The 15712-nt window shown below is 35.9% G+C and overlaps 2 protein-coding genes across 2 annotated transcripts; both read right to left on the minus strand.

The window, feature by feature from the left end:
• Nucleotides 1-1444: 1444 nt before the first annotated feature.
• On the minus strand, nucleotides 1445-6966 carry LOC139773119 (protein unc-45 homolog B-like). Its single transcript, XM_071707378.1, has 5 exons — nucleotides 6817-6966; nucleotides 4748-5158; nucleotides 4087-4386; nucleotides 3568-4005; nucleotides 1445-3234 (listed from the first exon to the last, which is right to left on the minus strand). Exons 2-5 carry the CDS (start codon nucleotides 5144-5146, stop codon nucleotides 1546-1548), a joined length of 2826 nt encoding a protein of 941 aa, XP_071563479.1. The 5' UTR covers nucleotides 5147-5158; nucleotides 6817-6966; the 3' UTR covers nucleotides 1445-1545.
• A 3304-nt stretch (nucleotides 6967-10270) lies between these two features.
• LOC139773139 (protein unc-45 homolog B-like) lies at nucleotides 10271-15712 on the minus strand. The gene is made up of 5 exons (XM_071707392.1): nucleotides 15549-15712; nucleotides 13585-13999; nucleotides 12940-13269; nucleotides 12423-12857; nucleotides 10271-12039 (listed from the first exon to the last, which is right to left on the minus strand). Exons 2-5 carry the CDS (start codon nucleotides 13942-13944, stop codon nucleotides 10393-10395), a joined length of 2772 nt encoding a protein of 923 aa, XP_071563493.1. The 5' UTR covers nucleotides 13945-13999; nucleotides 15549-15712; the 3' UTR covers nucleotides 10271-10392.

Consider the following 15712-nt stretch of genomic DNA (forward strand, 5'->3'; position numbering starts at 1 on the left):
AGACTGCCACAATTTTCAAAAAATAAATACTCGTTCAACAAAGACTTTAGATTCGTAAGAGGTCACATTTCGACAAGAAAAACATCACAGTACACGAAAATTAATCTCTATATTACGTAAAGAGAAGAGACATTATTATCGCATTGTAAAAGTACCTTGGTCTGGAATCTGTTATAATATTACGATTTATTATAAAATTAGGACGTTTTGTCATTCGTCGTTGCTCTTTCTTCGTACAACATGAGATGTTTTTAAACGTGCGTTTATGTTAATGCTCTATGTTAATTGCAACTCATTTAGGAGAACTTTTAATAGCCAATAATAGCCCTACCATGGAATTGCTGGCTCGATCACTTAGCTTTACTGTTTCACTTATGTAAGATATACAATGCTGCGGTCGAGCGGGGATAAAACGTTTTGCTCTACTTGCCCCGACGATTCGTCGGGGTATTTTCGGCCGTAAAGTAATAATAGTAATCTCACACGTTTGTTACGAATATCTTCGTTACATCGAATTGGATCACGTCAAACGCGCGGCAAGCTTTCATGTAGATCGTCGGCGAAATAGATCCTTTATTACCTGTCGGAGTGCTTTCTCTTTGTTCTCTCATGTCGATCCTAACACTTTTCAAGCAGTAGTTTAAACCGGGAAGCTTCGGCATAGCTAATGAGGCACGACGCCACGACGCTGCGCGTCACGTGAATTTTAAAAGCGCGGACTCGACAGTGTGGAAGGCCGTCAGACTTATCTTTTGCAGAATTCAGGACGAGACATTATACGGTGGCTTATATAAGCTCGAACTCGTCGAACGCAGCGCGCGACGAAACAAAGTTTCGAGCAAGACGTGTCACGACGCGATAATTCGACGATATTGTTCGCTGAAATAAGATCTCAAACGACCAATAGGAGTGCACGGTTTAAATTACATCAAGATTAACGCTAGGATTCTAGAGTCATAGATAAGAATGCCCATAATTGTCGCCAAGGTACGTACCCGCATATGCGCTAACAATCCTAAAGAAGGTAAGGAAAATATAAAATGTTAAGAATGGCATGAAATTTATAATACAAGTTTCATTACAAATAATGATTGCATGCGTCAAATACACCGACGCTTTTTCTTTAACCGTCCAAAACCGCGCGCAGTTCTTCCGAAACCGTACAAGAATCTTTACAAGTGCGTGCAATTTCCATTTTGCAAAAATTAGGCGCCGAAATGAAAACCATTTATACGTCCGCGGCACTCTCCGAGCTCCACCGATTGCTAACAGCAGCGAAAAAAGAAATTTTAATCTGCAAGAGCGACAATCAAGAACTCACAAAGAGATTTTCGTAGAGACAAAGCGACGACCCAAGTCTGTCGAGAAAGATAATGGTTCTGTGCTTGAAGAAGCTAGAATGTTATTTATCATGAGTAAAAAGCGCCGGAGCACGAGTCTTGTGAATGCAAAGTTTCGTTATTTATTAATTATACTGTACATTGTGCTATTATTTATTATTAAAATAAAAAATAATATTCTATTAATGTATCATTTAGATCCCAATTAATCTTCGCATTTAGCCTTCTTAATCGAATGTTCTATATTATCAGTGCTCTGTGACGATCCGTTTTGTTCGACGTTTCTCTTGAGTTTGCCCCATTCCGCACCAACCTCTAAAGCAAGGGATGCTAATTCCTTGATCTCCTTGTTTTGCACAGCATCGTTCTTGCTCAATTCCCTTAGTTGTTCCATTATTATGTCTGTTTCCATGAGTTTTGTAGCGACCTTTCTTGTGCTTTTCATCATGTTTAGCACAGTTTTAATACCCCTATATTGTAAATCACTGTCTGAATTATAGAGTAAAACCTGTAAAGGTATCGCATTCTCGTCCGAAGAATATATCCTGTCAAGCATTTTCTCGCAATATTCGTTGTCAACCGCCGTGAGTCTCACTCCAGCCCCAGCCAATGCCTTGTTTCTATCTCCGTAGAAGCACAATATATCCAACATTGATTTCATAACTTCCTTAGCTTTGGCATGCTCGTAAAATTTAATAGCAACTTCGCGGTTTAATGCCAAATTATCGAGAAGTTCTGCGGCCCTAAGTCTCCCCCAATAGCGTTGACTTGCTGTTTTGTGGCTATAAATCAAAATGCGCGATAATCTCTCATATCCTGCCTCGTTGAATATATGTTGTCGCATGCTGTCATTGACACTAGCTAGATTGCACAAAACTGATAGAATGTTAATCGCGAGAGCGTCATACTTCCGTTTCAGGAGATTAAAGATTGGCCGGACAACCTGCATGATCATCTGACCAGGAAATGCAACCTCAGGAGGTATCGTGAGTGCCAGGTGGACTAGGACTTGCGAAGCTATCTTCTTTCCCTTGTCTGTGCCACTCAGCGCTAACGACAACAATGCCTCCGTACCGCCTTCATCAACAACTATTTTTCTCAATTCCTCTTGACTGCATATCGCGTTAAAAACGTGAGCTATCAATTCCTTGCTATTCTGGCTGTCTGTTTTAACGAGGCTCACCAAAGCGCTGGTCACACCGGCATGCGCTAACACGCGCCGTCTTTCTTCCACGTCTCTGTCCTCGATCAATATGTGATTCTCAAGATGAAAATATTCGAGAAACATTAATATCTCGGGTATGAGAACATCCTTATTGTCATAAGCGTGGCACAAGTTCAGCAACAATATGTCCACCCGGTAGAGAACCGATTGATTTTCAGTCTTGGCAAACGCGATTATCGCTTGGATGGCTTCTCGGTCTTCGATCAATTTCTTTTTGACTCCGATGTTGAAAGTGAGATACGACAGACCTTCAACGGCCCATTTTCTCATATCTCTTTGAGGATTAATCAAGAATCGTCTGCAAACCTCCAGCCATGTACCTATCTGTTCCTCGTCGAATGTATGGACAGTCCGATATCTTCTTATCGATTCTTTGAATTTGTTCATCTTGCAAATAACCACAAACGCTCGAACTCGAATTGTATCATCCAGGTCCTTAGAATAATACAGGTCCTCTAATATAGTTAAACTTCGACCTATAAACGTTTTGAATTCGTCATATTTGGTTACAACGACATAGATAAATTCGCAAATCAAGTTTTGTAGCAATATGTCATTTTTTTCCGAAAAACCAACAATCATCTCATCAAACCCGTCTTCAGTAATAATTACGTCTGCAACTTTAAACGGGCCGAGTGTTAAGGTTGTCATCGCGACTACTGCACGCACCTGTAAAACAATCGATAAACAATTTATAAATTTTTACATTTTGTAAAACAATAACTAATTTAAAAAAATCAAGACAATTTTAATGTTACTAAATTTTGATTGAAAATAGGAGAAATCTCTAATTAAGAGTAAATTAACTTCAGAAAATACGATAAATGAAAGTCATTCTCCAATAAATTTTGATTAAACTTTGTTATTATCATATTTTAATTTGAAACATACAGAATATACAATATCGACAATTTCTCAAATATACTATAGTTAAAAATATGCTACTTTCATTTTAAAACAATTTAAGTCATCGGGAAAGATCGACAGTTACAAAATTCATACATTAGATGTTACAGTCGTCAAATCCAATTCATCTCCAATAAATTCATTAATGATGTTGAAAAATTCCTTAGCATCATCATTGTACAAGTTTTCACATATTTTTGCTAAGCACACACTGGTTACAGTTTGCGTGGAAGATGTGATATCCAACGAAGATTCGTATTGGTATTCCTCCAATTGACTGGCTATCTCCATTAATTTTTTTAAACCGTCAAACTCGACCAACCGTTTGGCCCAGTCTAACGCAGTATAATGAATGTTACGCGTAATGAGTTCTATTATTGCGTCTCTAGCAATGCCTGTTGTTGTTTTATTCCCTATTTTATCCAACAAGCACGACAGAATATTGTCAATTTCTTCCTTATGCTCTTCGCACAAATCCACGTCGGGTTTTGAACTGGGTTCATTATTCATGCCGCTGTATTTGTTCAATATATTCTGAAACCGAAATACACAATAAATTAATTACTGAAATATATGCATGATAACTACATGTATTTCGCTTGATACACTATTTACCTGTAAACAGTATTGAGACGCGTTGACTCTCTCTGTAGATTTGCTGTTCATCATTTCCAGACACCAAGGCAAAACAACATTTATCATAGTGAGCTCAGTATGACTAATATTGTTTTTGCATAACTCGTCTACAATACGAATCGCGCTACAGATCGCTTCATCGTTCTCCCCCACTTCTTTTACGAAGATCTCGTAAGCATCAGGACTCCAACTTGCGAGCCTAAGCAGATTAATCATGGCGTTTTCACGTTTCTCCTTATCTACGCTCACGTTAAACGCTAGACCCATCATTTGTGATACCTAATACAAAACAAAATTAAGCATATATTTGAATATAATGATCTCGTGATTTGTAATAAAAATATAAATTAATTGTGAAAGGTTATATTTGTATATTTGTATGACGTAATTTTTATCCATATAGTGTGTAGACAGCTATTAATCAATAGGAATAACTACTTATATAATAAGAGAGACAAGAATTCAAATCCGTTTGTCAAATTATATGTAATATTGAGTGAAACGAGAACTCTTATTAAAATATATATATTGAGCATGAAAAATGTGTTATTATTTTTATATTATCTAGACCAAATTAACGCGTCTTGCAAGTTGATGAATTTTTGTAGTTATGTATATTTATTTTGACATTAACACTTGCCTTTTCCTTAATTTTGTGTGAAATTTCATGAAATTGCGTTGGTAGAGACTGAGACATTGTGTTATCTGAGTAACATAAAATCATTTTCATGTCTTGACGTGCCTCCTCGAATCTCTCTAACTCTATCAGTGCTAAAAATCTGCGAAACATTGATATGGAAAATAATTTATAATATATTTTCTTCACACTGTTGCAGTCTTCAATCGTTTTGTCGTAATCACGCAGCTCGAAATATGTGGCAGCTCGTTTATCGTAATATGATGCCTTTTCAGTGTTGTCCTCTGTTACTAAATTAATTGCGCCTGTGTAGTGAATTAAGGCTTCAGACCAATTGCCTTTGTTAAACTCTTCATCACCCTTGTCTTTCCATTTCTGTGCTGTCATATCTGACTTTGCCATGGTGAAATAATGCTACAACACAAAATGTATGGGGTTGCAGTATATGTTTTAACATTGAAAAACTCTCTATAGCATTTTATACATATTATCTTAAGGACGTTCTCCGGTCCTTATACTAGAGAAAATCGATTTTCTTTAGATTTTCTTGAAACTGTGAATATACGTTAATTTAGGTGTGCTTTATGCGTGGTATAAATTTCAGTACCTCTTCCGGTATAAAAAATAAAGATACTGAGCCTCAAAGTTTCAAAAAAAAAAAAAAATTTAAATTTAATTTTTTTTTAGTTTTGGCATTTTTTCCTTATAGAACTCGACGAGAGGAGCAACTTTGGTCCTCTTGGCCAACCTCGTATCTCTTACCGTTTGGCCTGGAAATCCTTTTCATTAGTAAAAGTTGAAACTTTGAGGCTCAGTATCTTTATTTTTTATACCGGAAGAGGTACTGAAATTTATACCACGCATAAAGCACACCTAAATTAACGTATATTCACAGTTTCAAGAAAATCTAAAGAAAATCGATTTTCTCTAGTATAAGGACCGGAGAATGTCCTTTTAAATACGAAATACAGATTATGAATTTATTACATAATTATATGCAAGTATAAAACATGAAAAATAAACTTTCAGTTTAATAACAGCATTGCACTTTCTAATGTAAAACCTGCATATAATTTGTAATCGATTGTTGCAACAATTTTTATATTAGAAAGCTGACTTCCATTAAACATTGAAAAACAGGTTTATTTTCGGCGAATTATCTTCGCCATAAATAGGAGCACTAGAGTTGAATATAGACTGAATAATGCTATCTGATCTACTAATTGTAATTCAATTATTATCGATCGCGACAGTTCGGGTTTGGATTGACAACGATTCATGACACTACACGTAGATACTTCAATTTGTTTTAACGCAAGAAATGCAATTATGTATAATATTTCGTTGCTCTGGTCAAGGGTGATTTACACTCCTCCTTTTCATGAGTCGAAAATTTAAATTTTTCGACGAAAGCGTGTCTGGGATAACATGCAATTTATTTGAGACTCGTGAGAAATTCAATTGGGTGAGATTAAATCTTGTTCCATCGATATTTTTGTTTATATGACGGTATTTAACGTTTCGTAGACCGAGTGGTTGTTTTTCGGTTATTTTCTTTGACACATCCAGTTCTTTGGTCTGTTCAAACCAGTTCAAACGTGTTTCGTATAAACAGATCAACACAATGGTAGGTGGCATAAGGTATAGCATAAGAAAATAAAGACTCAAGCAACAAAGACCTTATTATAGATTTATGTGGGGTCACACTTCGATGAGATAAATATTACAGTACACGAAAGTTAATTTTTCAGTTACTTAAAAGAAAAGAAACATTAATATGATTTATTATAAGATTAGGGTGTTTTGTCATATGTCGCTGCTCTTTCTTCGAATAACATGAGATGTTTCTAAACGTTTCTATTAATGCTCTAATTAGTCTAATTGCAACTTATTCAGGAGAATTCGTGTACTGTGTTTAATAGCCCTACAATGGAATTGTAGGCTGGTTTGGCTTTACCGTTTCACTTGAATAAGATATAAAATAGCGTGATCGAGCGGGGATGAAACGTTACTTGCCTCGACGATTCGTATTTTCAGTCGAAAAGTAATAATCTCACATTTGTTACGAATACCTTTATCACATCGAATTGGATCACGTCGCACGCGGCAAGCTTTTATTCAGATTGTCGCGGTGAAATAGAAGAGAATGTAGAGTTTTCTCCTGTCGCTCGAGCACCCTCAAACTTCCTCGCTCCACGATTGTCTACCTAGCACTCCTTTTCAACGAGTAATTGAAACCACTAAGCAGCATTATCCGAAGAGAGTGCCGTGCGCCGTCTCCCTCCGATAGAATTCCTGATTGGCTTTTCGTAGCCACGTGACCGGCGTTGCTAGTGAGGCACGACGCTGCGCGTCACGAGACTTTCGCAAAAAACAGTCAAATTGATTTTTCGCAGAATTCAGGATGAAACATTATTACGGCGATAAGCTCGAACTCGTCGAACACAGCGTGCGACGAAATAAAGTCACGAGCGAAGCGTCGCGACGCGGATAATTCGACGATATTGTTCGGCGAAGTAAGATCTCATGCGACCAATAGGAATGCTCGACTCGAATTACATCGGGATTAACACTAGGATTAGAGTCCTGGATAAGAATGCTTGATCGTCGTCAGGTATATGCGCCTCGCATGCGTGCTAACGATCCTTAATCGACCGTAATGTTCGTATTTTTTGTAATATTTAAACAATGACAGGTGGCGGGCGAACGGAAGGCCGCTATGCGTTCTGTCCATTTTCGCATACTTTGTAACGAGATACTCGGAAATTTTTTTTTTAATCAACGATTGTTTGTATTTTATAAAACTTTTGGACTAAATCACACATGACTCGAATTAGTTTAAATTGTTTTCACTAATGTTGCATGTAAAAGAATTGCATTTTTCGCGGCTCCGGGATATAAGTATTCGCAATACACTTTATTACATTATCAAAATTACGTTGTTTTGTTAGAATTATAATTCTTTTTATTATAAATAGCGATGTTAGTTATTAATAATGGAAATAACTTACAGGTCTATTGTGCAATGCACTTTTGAAGCCGGTAGTTTTCGTATTTTCTGTGCTTGAATCTGAGCGGATTCAAATCACATTTGTGCAACATCGTAAATTGAAGTTTCTGGTTAAGATATATTGCAATTTGCGTCAGATTTCATAGTAAAATTCTACCAAAACAAATTTTCTAAAATTCAACCAATAAATTTTCTCAACTTTCAATAGAACCAATTTTCCTTGTACATATATATGTATAATTGTATGTATAATACTTGAAGTAATTAATAACGTGTAATATTAACTTTACAATTTATTTCCATTACATGGCGCATAAAATTGATTTTTATCTTTATAATTTACTGTAAATCTTACTGCCACGAATCGTTTAAGGTAGTTAGTCCGTAAACTCATTTTCTTGGAAACCTCATAAAATTTGAACAGTATATTAATGTAAAAACGATTTACACAGTACACACCTATACAATTAGAAAAAAATTGACATACCGAAGTTGAGATAATTGAAATCAAAGTTAGTACTTTTTACATATGTATCACAGGTACAAAAACGGTTTCTGATATGTTTCTAATTGTATCGATCAAATTACTCTTGCAACTTTTATGGAAAACAAGAAGACGATAGAAGAGACTTTTAAAGATATACTTACAAAAATACAAGACTTTTGAACGTCTAGTTTCAAAGTAACGCATATGATAGCTAACCTTTGAAGTATTAGTGTCTATATATACATGTACATATGAGATTCTTACACACACACACTTACATAAGGCGAACAATCCCAGACAAATACTATACGTCATTTGTCTATTATTAACTTTTTGACAGTGTTGTCACGGACTAACTACCTTAAAGTAGAACCAGGATTTTATACATTTCAGTCCGATATCGTTGTCAACGTCCACTATCTCAGTCTTGCCATTCGTGTTATAGTAACGAGTCATCGGACTCGTCTAACGATAAACACAAGACGCGGGATACTTTATCACAGAAGCGATAGTACTATAATCGATATATCGATGGAATCATTATTGTTTTAAGTATTATGAAGTAGTTAGTTATTATTGATGACACAAAATTTTAAATAATATTTTAAAATTATTTATAGAAGAAATATAGATATTTATATAAGAAAATTTTAAGTACATAGTTCTCGACACATTGTCAAACAAAAAAGTCCAATGTTTCTACGCAATCTACAAAAAAATGCCAACGTCGTTTGCGCGTTTAAAAAGAACGCCAGCGTTTTTAATAAACGCGTAAAAAATGCTAACGTCCATTCTGAAAACAAGTAGAAAACGCTAGCGTCTTTTTTTTTAATAGCGCATTGAGAACTATCTACTTAAAATTCTTTTGTCTTAAATAATTTTAAAATATTAATTTAAAGTTTTTTTGAAAAATCCGTAGAAGAAGCCAGCGTTATTTTGAAAACGCGCAGAAAAGGCCAATATTATTTTTAATACGCGTAAAGAACGCCGACGGTCTTTTGAGAACTGCAAAAATCCAGTGCTTCTTTAAAAACACGTCAAATACGGTTATTTTTTGATAATGCTTAAAACCGCGCGCGATTCTTCTGAATCCGCGTGCGACTTTTTTAATCCAAGTGTAATTTAAAAAAAAATACATGCGTTTTTTTTAATCGCGTATTAAATAAGTGGACTTTTCGTGAAGAAAGAAAATTAATTCAACCCGTTGAAGAAAACATTAAAGATGTTTATAGCGACTTAAAATGTCCCTCTTTGGTAGATGTACCATCAATTGACGAATTTCAGGTTGATATAATAAAAAGTTCACATGATCAAAATAATATAATTATAATTGTGCGTCTAAATATTATTTGCATTTAGAAAAAGTCCCCTTGCGTACTCTTTAACGTAATGAACGTAATATACGGCGCATACGCGTTCGTCCAGTCCAACGAGAGATCATGGTTGATCAAACATAAATAACGATAGAGCACAGAGCCGCAACAAGGTGTTCGCGTTAAATTATTTTTATTTTTATTTTTAATAGATGTTTTCCAACACTATTTGATCAACCATGATCTCTTGTTGGACGGAGTATAGATTAGAGATTATTTGAGCTGTGCTGTATGGACGCTGCGGAAGATGTAAATTCAGCAATTAAATTTGTTACAGAAAACGTTAAAAGCGTGAGTAGCTTGTACACATATATATTAATATAAATGTATACATTATAATTATGAAGTATATACTTAGGTTGATTGGTTGCCACAAGATGAACAAACTTTAGCAGCACTAAGGGAAGCCAGTGCGTCCATTTTGCAATGACGAGGCTAAAATGAAAATCGTCCATACGTCCGCGGCACTCTCCGAGTTTCACCGATTGCTGGCAACAGAGAAGAAAAATTTTTAACTTGCAAGAACGACAATTAAGAATTCACAAAGAGATTTTCGCTGAGATATAGCGACGACTCAAGCCTCCCGAAAAAAATATACTTCTGTGCTTGAAATGCTAAAATATTATTTATCATGGGCAAAAAGCGCAAGAGTCTCGTAAGTGCAAAGTTCCACAATTTATTAATTATACAGTACATTGAACCTTCATTTATTAAAATAAAAAATAATATTCTATTAATATGACATTAAGATTCCAATTGACATTTATACATAATTTTCTTAAACGACATGTTTTATATTATCAATGCTATCTGACGATTCGTTCCCTTCGACATTTCCCTCGATTTTGTCCCATTTCGCAGCAGCCTCTAGAACAAGGGATGCTAATTCCTTGATCTCCTTGTTTTGCATGGTATCGTTCTTGCTCAATTCTCTCAAAGGTTCCATTATGTCTGCAGTTTTCATGAGTTTTGTAGCGACGTCTTTCGTACTTTCCATCATATTTAACGCAATTTCGATACCCTTATGTTGTAAGTTACTGTCTAGATTATTGAGTAAAAGGTGTAGGAATGTCCGCCAAAGATCCCAGCTGAGTAATTTTTCGCAAGCCTCTTTGCTGGCTGTCGTTAACGTTGCTACCGCTTCAACTGCTGCCTTCTTTGTACGTTCATCTTCGCTGCCCACCACAAACCAAGTCATAAGATCCTTAAGTTGATAAGATCTCTGCTCAACATACTGAATAGCAACTTCACGGCTTAATACCAAATTGTTTATGAGTTTTGCGTACGCGCAGTCCAACATGTTGTGATTATCGCTCATATAGTTGTTGAAATTCTCAAATCCTGAGTCGTTGAATATATGTAGTCGCATACTATTGTCGACACTAGCTAGATTGCACAAAGCTGTTAGAGCCTCGCATCTCTCATTGACGGAACGCTTCGGGTTCAAGAGATTTGTGATCGGCTGTACAACATCCATCATTAAATCACCGGGAAATGCAATCTCAGGAGGTAACGTGAGTGTCATATGGACTAAGACTTGCGAAGCTATCTTCTTTCCCTTGTCTGTGCCATCTAGCGCTAACGACAACAATGCCTTCGTACCGCCTTGTTGAACAACTGTTTCTGTCAATTCCTCTTTACCGCATATAGCGGAGAATACGCGGGCTGTCAGTTCCTTGCAGTTTTGGTTGCCCGTTTTGGCGAGGCTGACCAGAGCGCTGGTCACACCGTTGTTCACTAACAGGCGCCGTCTTTCTTGCACGAAGTTCTCGTAATCTTTGGCCAGATATTCTTTGTGAAAATATTGTTTGACATGTTTTTCCAATTCTTCCATCTCGGGTATAAATGTAAATCCTTGCTTGTCATAAGCATTGCACAAGTTTCCCAGTGTCGTGACCACACTGTAGAGAACTGATTGATCGCTGATCTTGGCGAGCTCGATAATTGTTTGAAAAATTTGTTGGTCCCCGATCAACTCGTCTTTGATGTCGCCGTCAAAAGTGATGTACGATAGGCCCTTAATGGCCCATTTTATCATGTCTTTTTCTTTCTTGGGATTTACTAATAATCGTCTGCAAACCTTGACCAATTCGTGCGTCGCTTTACCCGCGAACGGTTGGATAACGTAATTCCTTTTAAATTTGCTCAACTTGCACAATCCCAAAAATGCTAGAATCCGAATTATATCGTTATTAGATTTATCCAGCTTCTGCAATATATTTACACCTTTATCTATGAACTCGTTGAACTTATTATATTTAGTCGCAGCGGCAATGACACATTCGCAAATCACTTTCTGTTCCAATACGTCATCCGTTTCCGCCATAGCGAAGATCTTCTCAACCATCCCTTCTTTGAAAATAATTTCGTCTGCAACTTTGAACGGGCCGAATATCAGGGTTATTATCGCAACTACTCCACGCACCTGTAAAACAATCGATGATAACAATTTATAAATTTGTACATTTTATGAAAGAATAATTAATTTAAAAAATATCAATAGGTAGTTTTATTTAATTTTGATGAATAATAGGAGAAATCTCTGATAAATTATGCTTCAGAAAATACGAAAAATGGCAAAGTCGTTATCTTCAGTAAATTTTGATTAAACTCTGTTATAACTGTATTTAATACGTAAGTTGCAGAATATACAATATCGACAATTGAAAAAAAATCTTCTTTGACATTTTTGCTTTAAAAATATAGAGTTTAAATTTCTCAAACATGCTATGGTTAAAGAGATAATGGACCCTTTATTTTAAAACAATTTAAATAGTTAGAAAAAATCCGAAGTTACAAAATTCATACTTTGGATTCTGTGTCAGATTTAAGCAATTTATCCTGAATAAATTCGTAAATGGCGTTGGTAAATGTCGTCTTATCGTCATTACAGTCTATGCTTTTATGTATCTTTGCTAAGGATATACTGATAAGAGTTCGAGTAGAAGACGTGATGTCGAGCGAGGATTCGTGTTCTTCCAATTGGGTGGCCACCTCCATTAATTTTTGCAAACCGCCAAAGTCGACCAATTGTTCGGCCCAGTTTAACGCAGCATAATGCATATTACGTGTAATAAATTCTATTATTGCGTCTCTAGCAAGGCCTGTTATCGTTCTACTCGTTACACTATTTAACAAGCACGACAGTATCATGTAAATTTCACTCTTATACTTTAAGCACAACCTCATGTCGGGTTTTGGACGGCATTTATTATTCATGCCGCTGTAGATGTTCAATATAGTCTGAAACCGAAATATGTAATAAATTTTGAATTACTGAAATACGTGTATGATAACTGCACGTATTTTATTCGATAATATTTACCTGTAAACAACTTTGAGACGCGTTGACTCTCTCTGTAGATGCGCTGTTCATCATTTCCAGACACCAAAACAAACCGACATATTTCATAACGTAGTCGGTTCGACCAATACTGTTTTTGCATAATTCGCGTACAATATAAATCGCGTTGCAGATCAATTTTTCGTTCTCTTCAACTTTCACAAGTTGTGCGATTTTTGATACACCTTCCTTCTGGAATATCTCCTCGGCACCAGCTTCATCACGTGCGAATGTATACAATTTAATCATAGCGGTTTCACGGTTCTCCTTATCTTCGCTCTCGTTAAATACTAAATCCAGCAGTTGTGATATCTAATACAAAGTAAAAATAAACGTATTTTTAAACATAATGATCTGTAATAAGAATGTAAATAACTGTGAAAGATAATATTTAAATTATTTAATTTATATCTATATATAGTGAGTGTAGAATATTAATCGATAGCAATTAACAATTATGTAATTAAAAAACCTTAAATCAATAAGTCAAATCATGTGTAGTATTTTGAGAAATAAAAACTCTTACTAATATATCCAGTACAAGAATTATGTTACAATTTTCATATTATCTAGACCAAATATGTCTTGCAAGTTGATGAACTTTTGTTAATAGTTATGTATATTTACCGTGGCACTAAGATTTGGGTCCTCACGACGACCTTGTACGATTTCATGTAAGCGCTCCTTTACGGATTGAATAACTTCGTTATTTGGATCAGATGAAACAATAATCTCCGCGTCTCGATATGCCTCGTCGAATCTTTTTAACCCTTCCAGTGCTTGACATCTGCTATACAATGTTTTATTACAACATATGTTTAACGCACTGTTGCAGTCTTTAATGACTTCCTCGTAATTGCCTAGCTTTAAATAAGCGGCAGCTCGATTTTTGTAGCACACTCCTTTTTCAGCGTTGTTCTCTATTCCTAGTTTCAGTGCGTTTGTGTAGTAGTGCTTTTGACCAATCGTCTTTGTTAAACTCTTCATTACCCTTCTCTTTCCATTCCTGTGCAGTTACAACTCTTGCCATGGTGGAATATCTCTACAACACAAAATATATGATGTATTATATATATGTTTTAATATATATGTAAAAAGAAGACTCTCTGTGATATTTTATATTTTATCTCAAATGTGAAAAGCACAGAGTATAAAACTGTTTCTAAATAATTGTATGCAAGTATGAGACATTAATAGATCGAGAATAAACTTGCAGTTAAAAACAACGATGCAATTGCTAGTGTAAGATCTGCAAATGAATTGTAAACAACAGTTGCCAAAAGTTTTATATTAGAGAGTGCTAACTTTTACTAGCATTGGAAGACAGTTTTATTGTCGAACAATCACCTTCCACATAAACAGAAGTATTGGAATTAAAATAAGACTGAATAATACTCCCCCCCTCCCGCGACCCGCTGACTTTAATTCAATTATTGTCGATCGCAAAAGTTCGAGTTTAGATCGGCAATGGTTGATGACACTACATTCAAATATTTTATTTCGTTTTATCGCGAGATAAAATTACGCTTTGCTGTAATAAAAGTTAGGGACAATTTTCTCTCTTTCTTGCGTCAGGAATTTAAATTCTTTGATGAAAACGTGCCTGGGAAAGGCGTGCGAATTACGTGAGACGCATGAGGAATTTATTTGAGTAATGATAAATCTCGACATTTTTGTATAAGGGCATTTAACTTGCCGTCAATCGTGTATTTGTTTTTCGGTTTATATATATGTCCAGTTTCTTTGGTCTTTTTAAACCAGTTCGTGACGTGTTTCTTGTAAACAGACCGGTGGCATAAGGGTAAGCATAAGAAAATGAAGAGTGGAGCAACAATAATTTTGGATTCGTAAGAGGTCACAATCGACGAGATAAATATTACAGCACACTAAAGTTAATTTTTCAGTTACATAAGAGAGGGGAAACATTATTAGCGTATAGAAGTACGTTAGATATAGAATCTATTATAAAATTACGGTTTATTATAAAATTAGGGTGCTATGTCATTCGGCGTTGCTCTTTTTTCATGCAACATGTAGCCCCTTAAGCCCCTTGCACAATAGGCGATAGCGATAGCGATAGCGATAGCGACAGCGACAAAGTTGTCGACAAAGACAAAACTACAGCATTGAGACACGGCTTTCGATAGGTTGAAAATTTTGTCGCTATCGCTATCGCTATCCCTATCCCTATCGTTATCGCCTTGCATTGTGTAAGGGGTTTTCGATTTGTCGTATAACATGAGATGTTTCTAAACGTAGGTTTATGTGTTAATGTCCTAATTGCAACCATTGCAACTCATTCAGGAAAACTCGTGTACTGTTTAATAGTTCTACGATGGAATTACTGACTCGTTTGATTCAACCGTTTCACTTGAGTGTCAATACAATAGCGTGATCGAGCGGAGATGAAACATTACGCCCTACTTGTTTCCATGATTCGTCGAGGTATTTTTGGGCGAAGAATAATAGTCTCACACACACACACACACGTTTGTTACGAATACCTGGATTATATCGAATTGGATCACGTCAAATGCGGCAAACTTTAATGCAGATCGTAGGCGAAATAGAACAGAATGTAGATCTTTTACCTGTTGGATAGCTTCTTCTTTGTTCTCTCGTGTCGCTTGAGCCAACATTTCTATACTCGCTCTATGCTTGTTTAGAGTCCTAAGACCTTTCAAGGAGTAATTTAAACCGGTAAGCATTATCCGAAAGAAGCACCGTGCGCCGTCTCGCGGGGATAAAATTTCGT

The sequence above is a fragment of the Temnothorax nylanderi genome, unplaced genomic scaffold (genome assembly GCF_030848795.1).
Source record: "Temnothorax nylanderi isolate EJ_2023f unplaced genomic scaffold, tnyl_v1.0 TNYL_tig0057_pilon, whole genome shotgun sequence".
Classification (NCBI taxonomy): domain Eukaryota; kingdom Metazoa; phylum Arthropoda; class Insecta; order Hymenoptera; family Formicidae; genus Temnothorax; species Temnothorax nylanderi.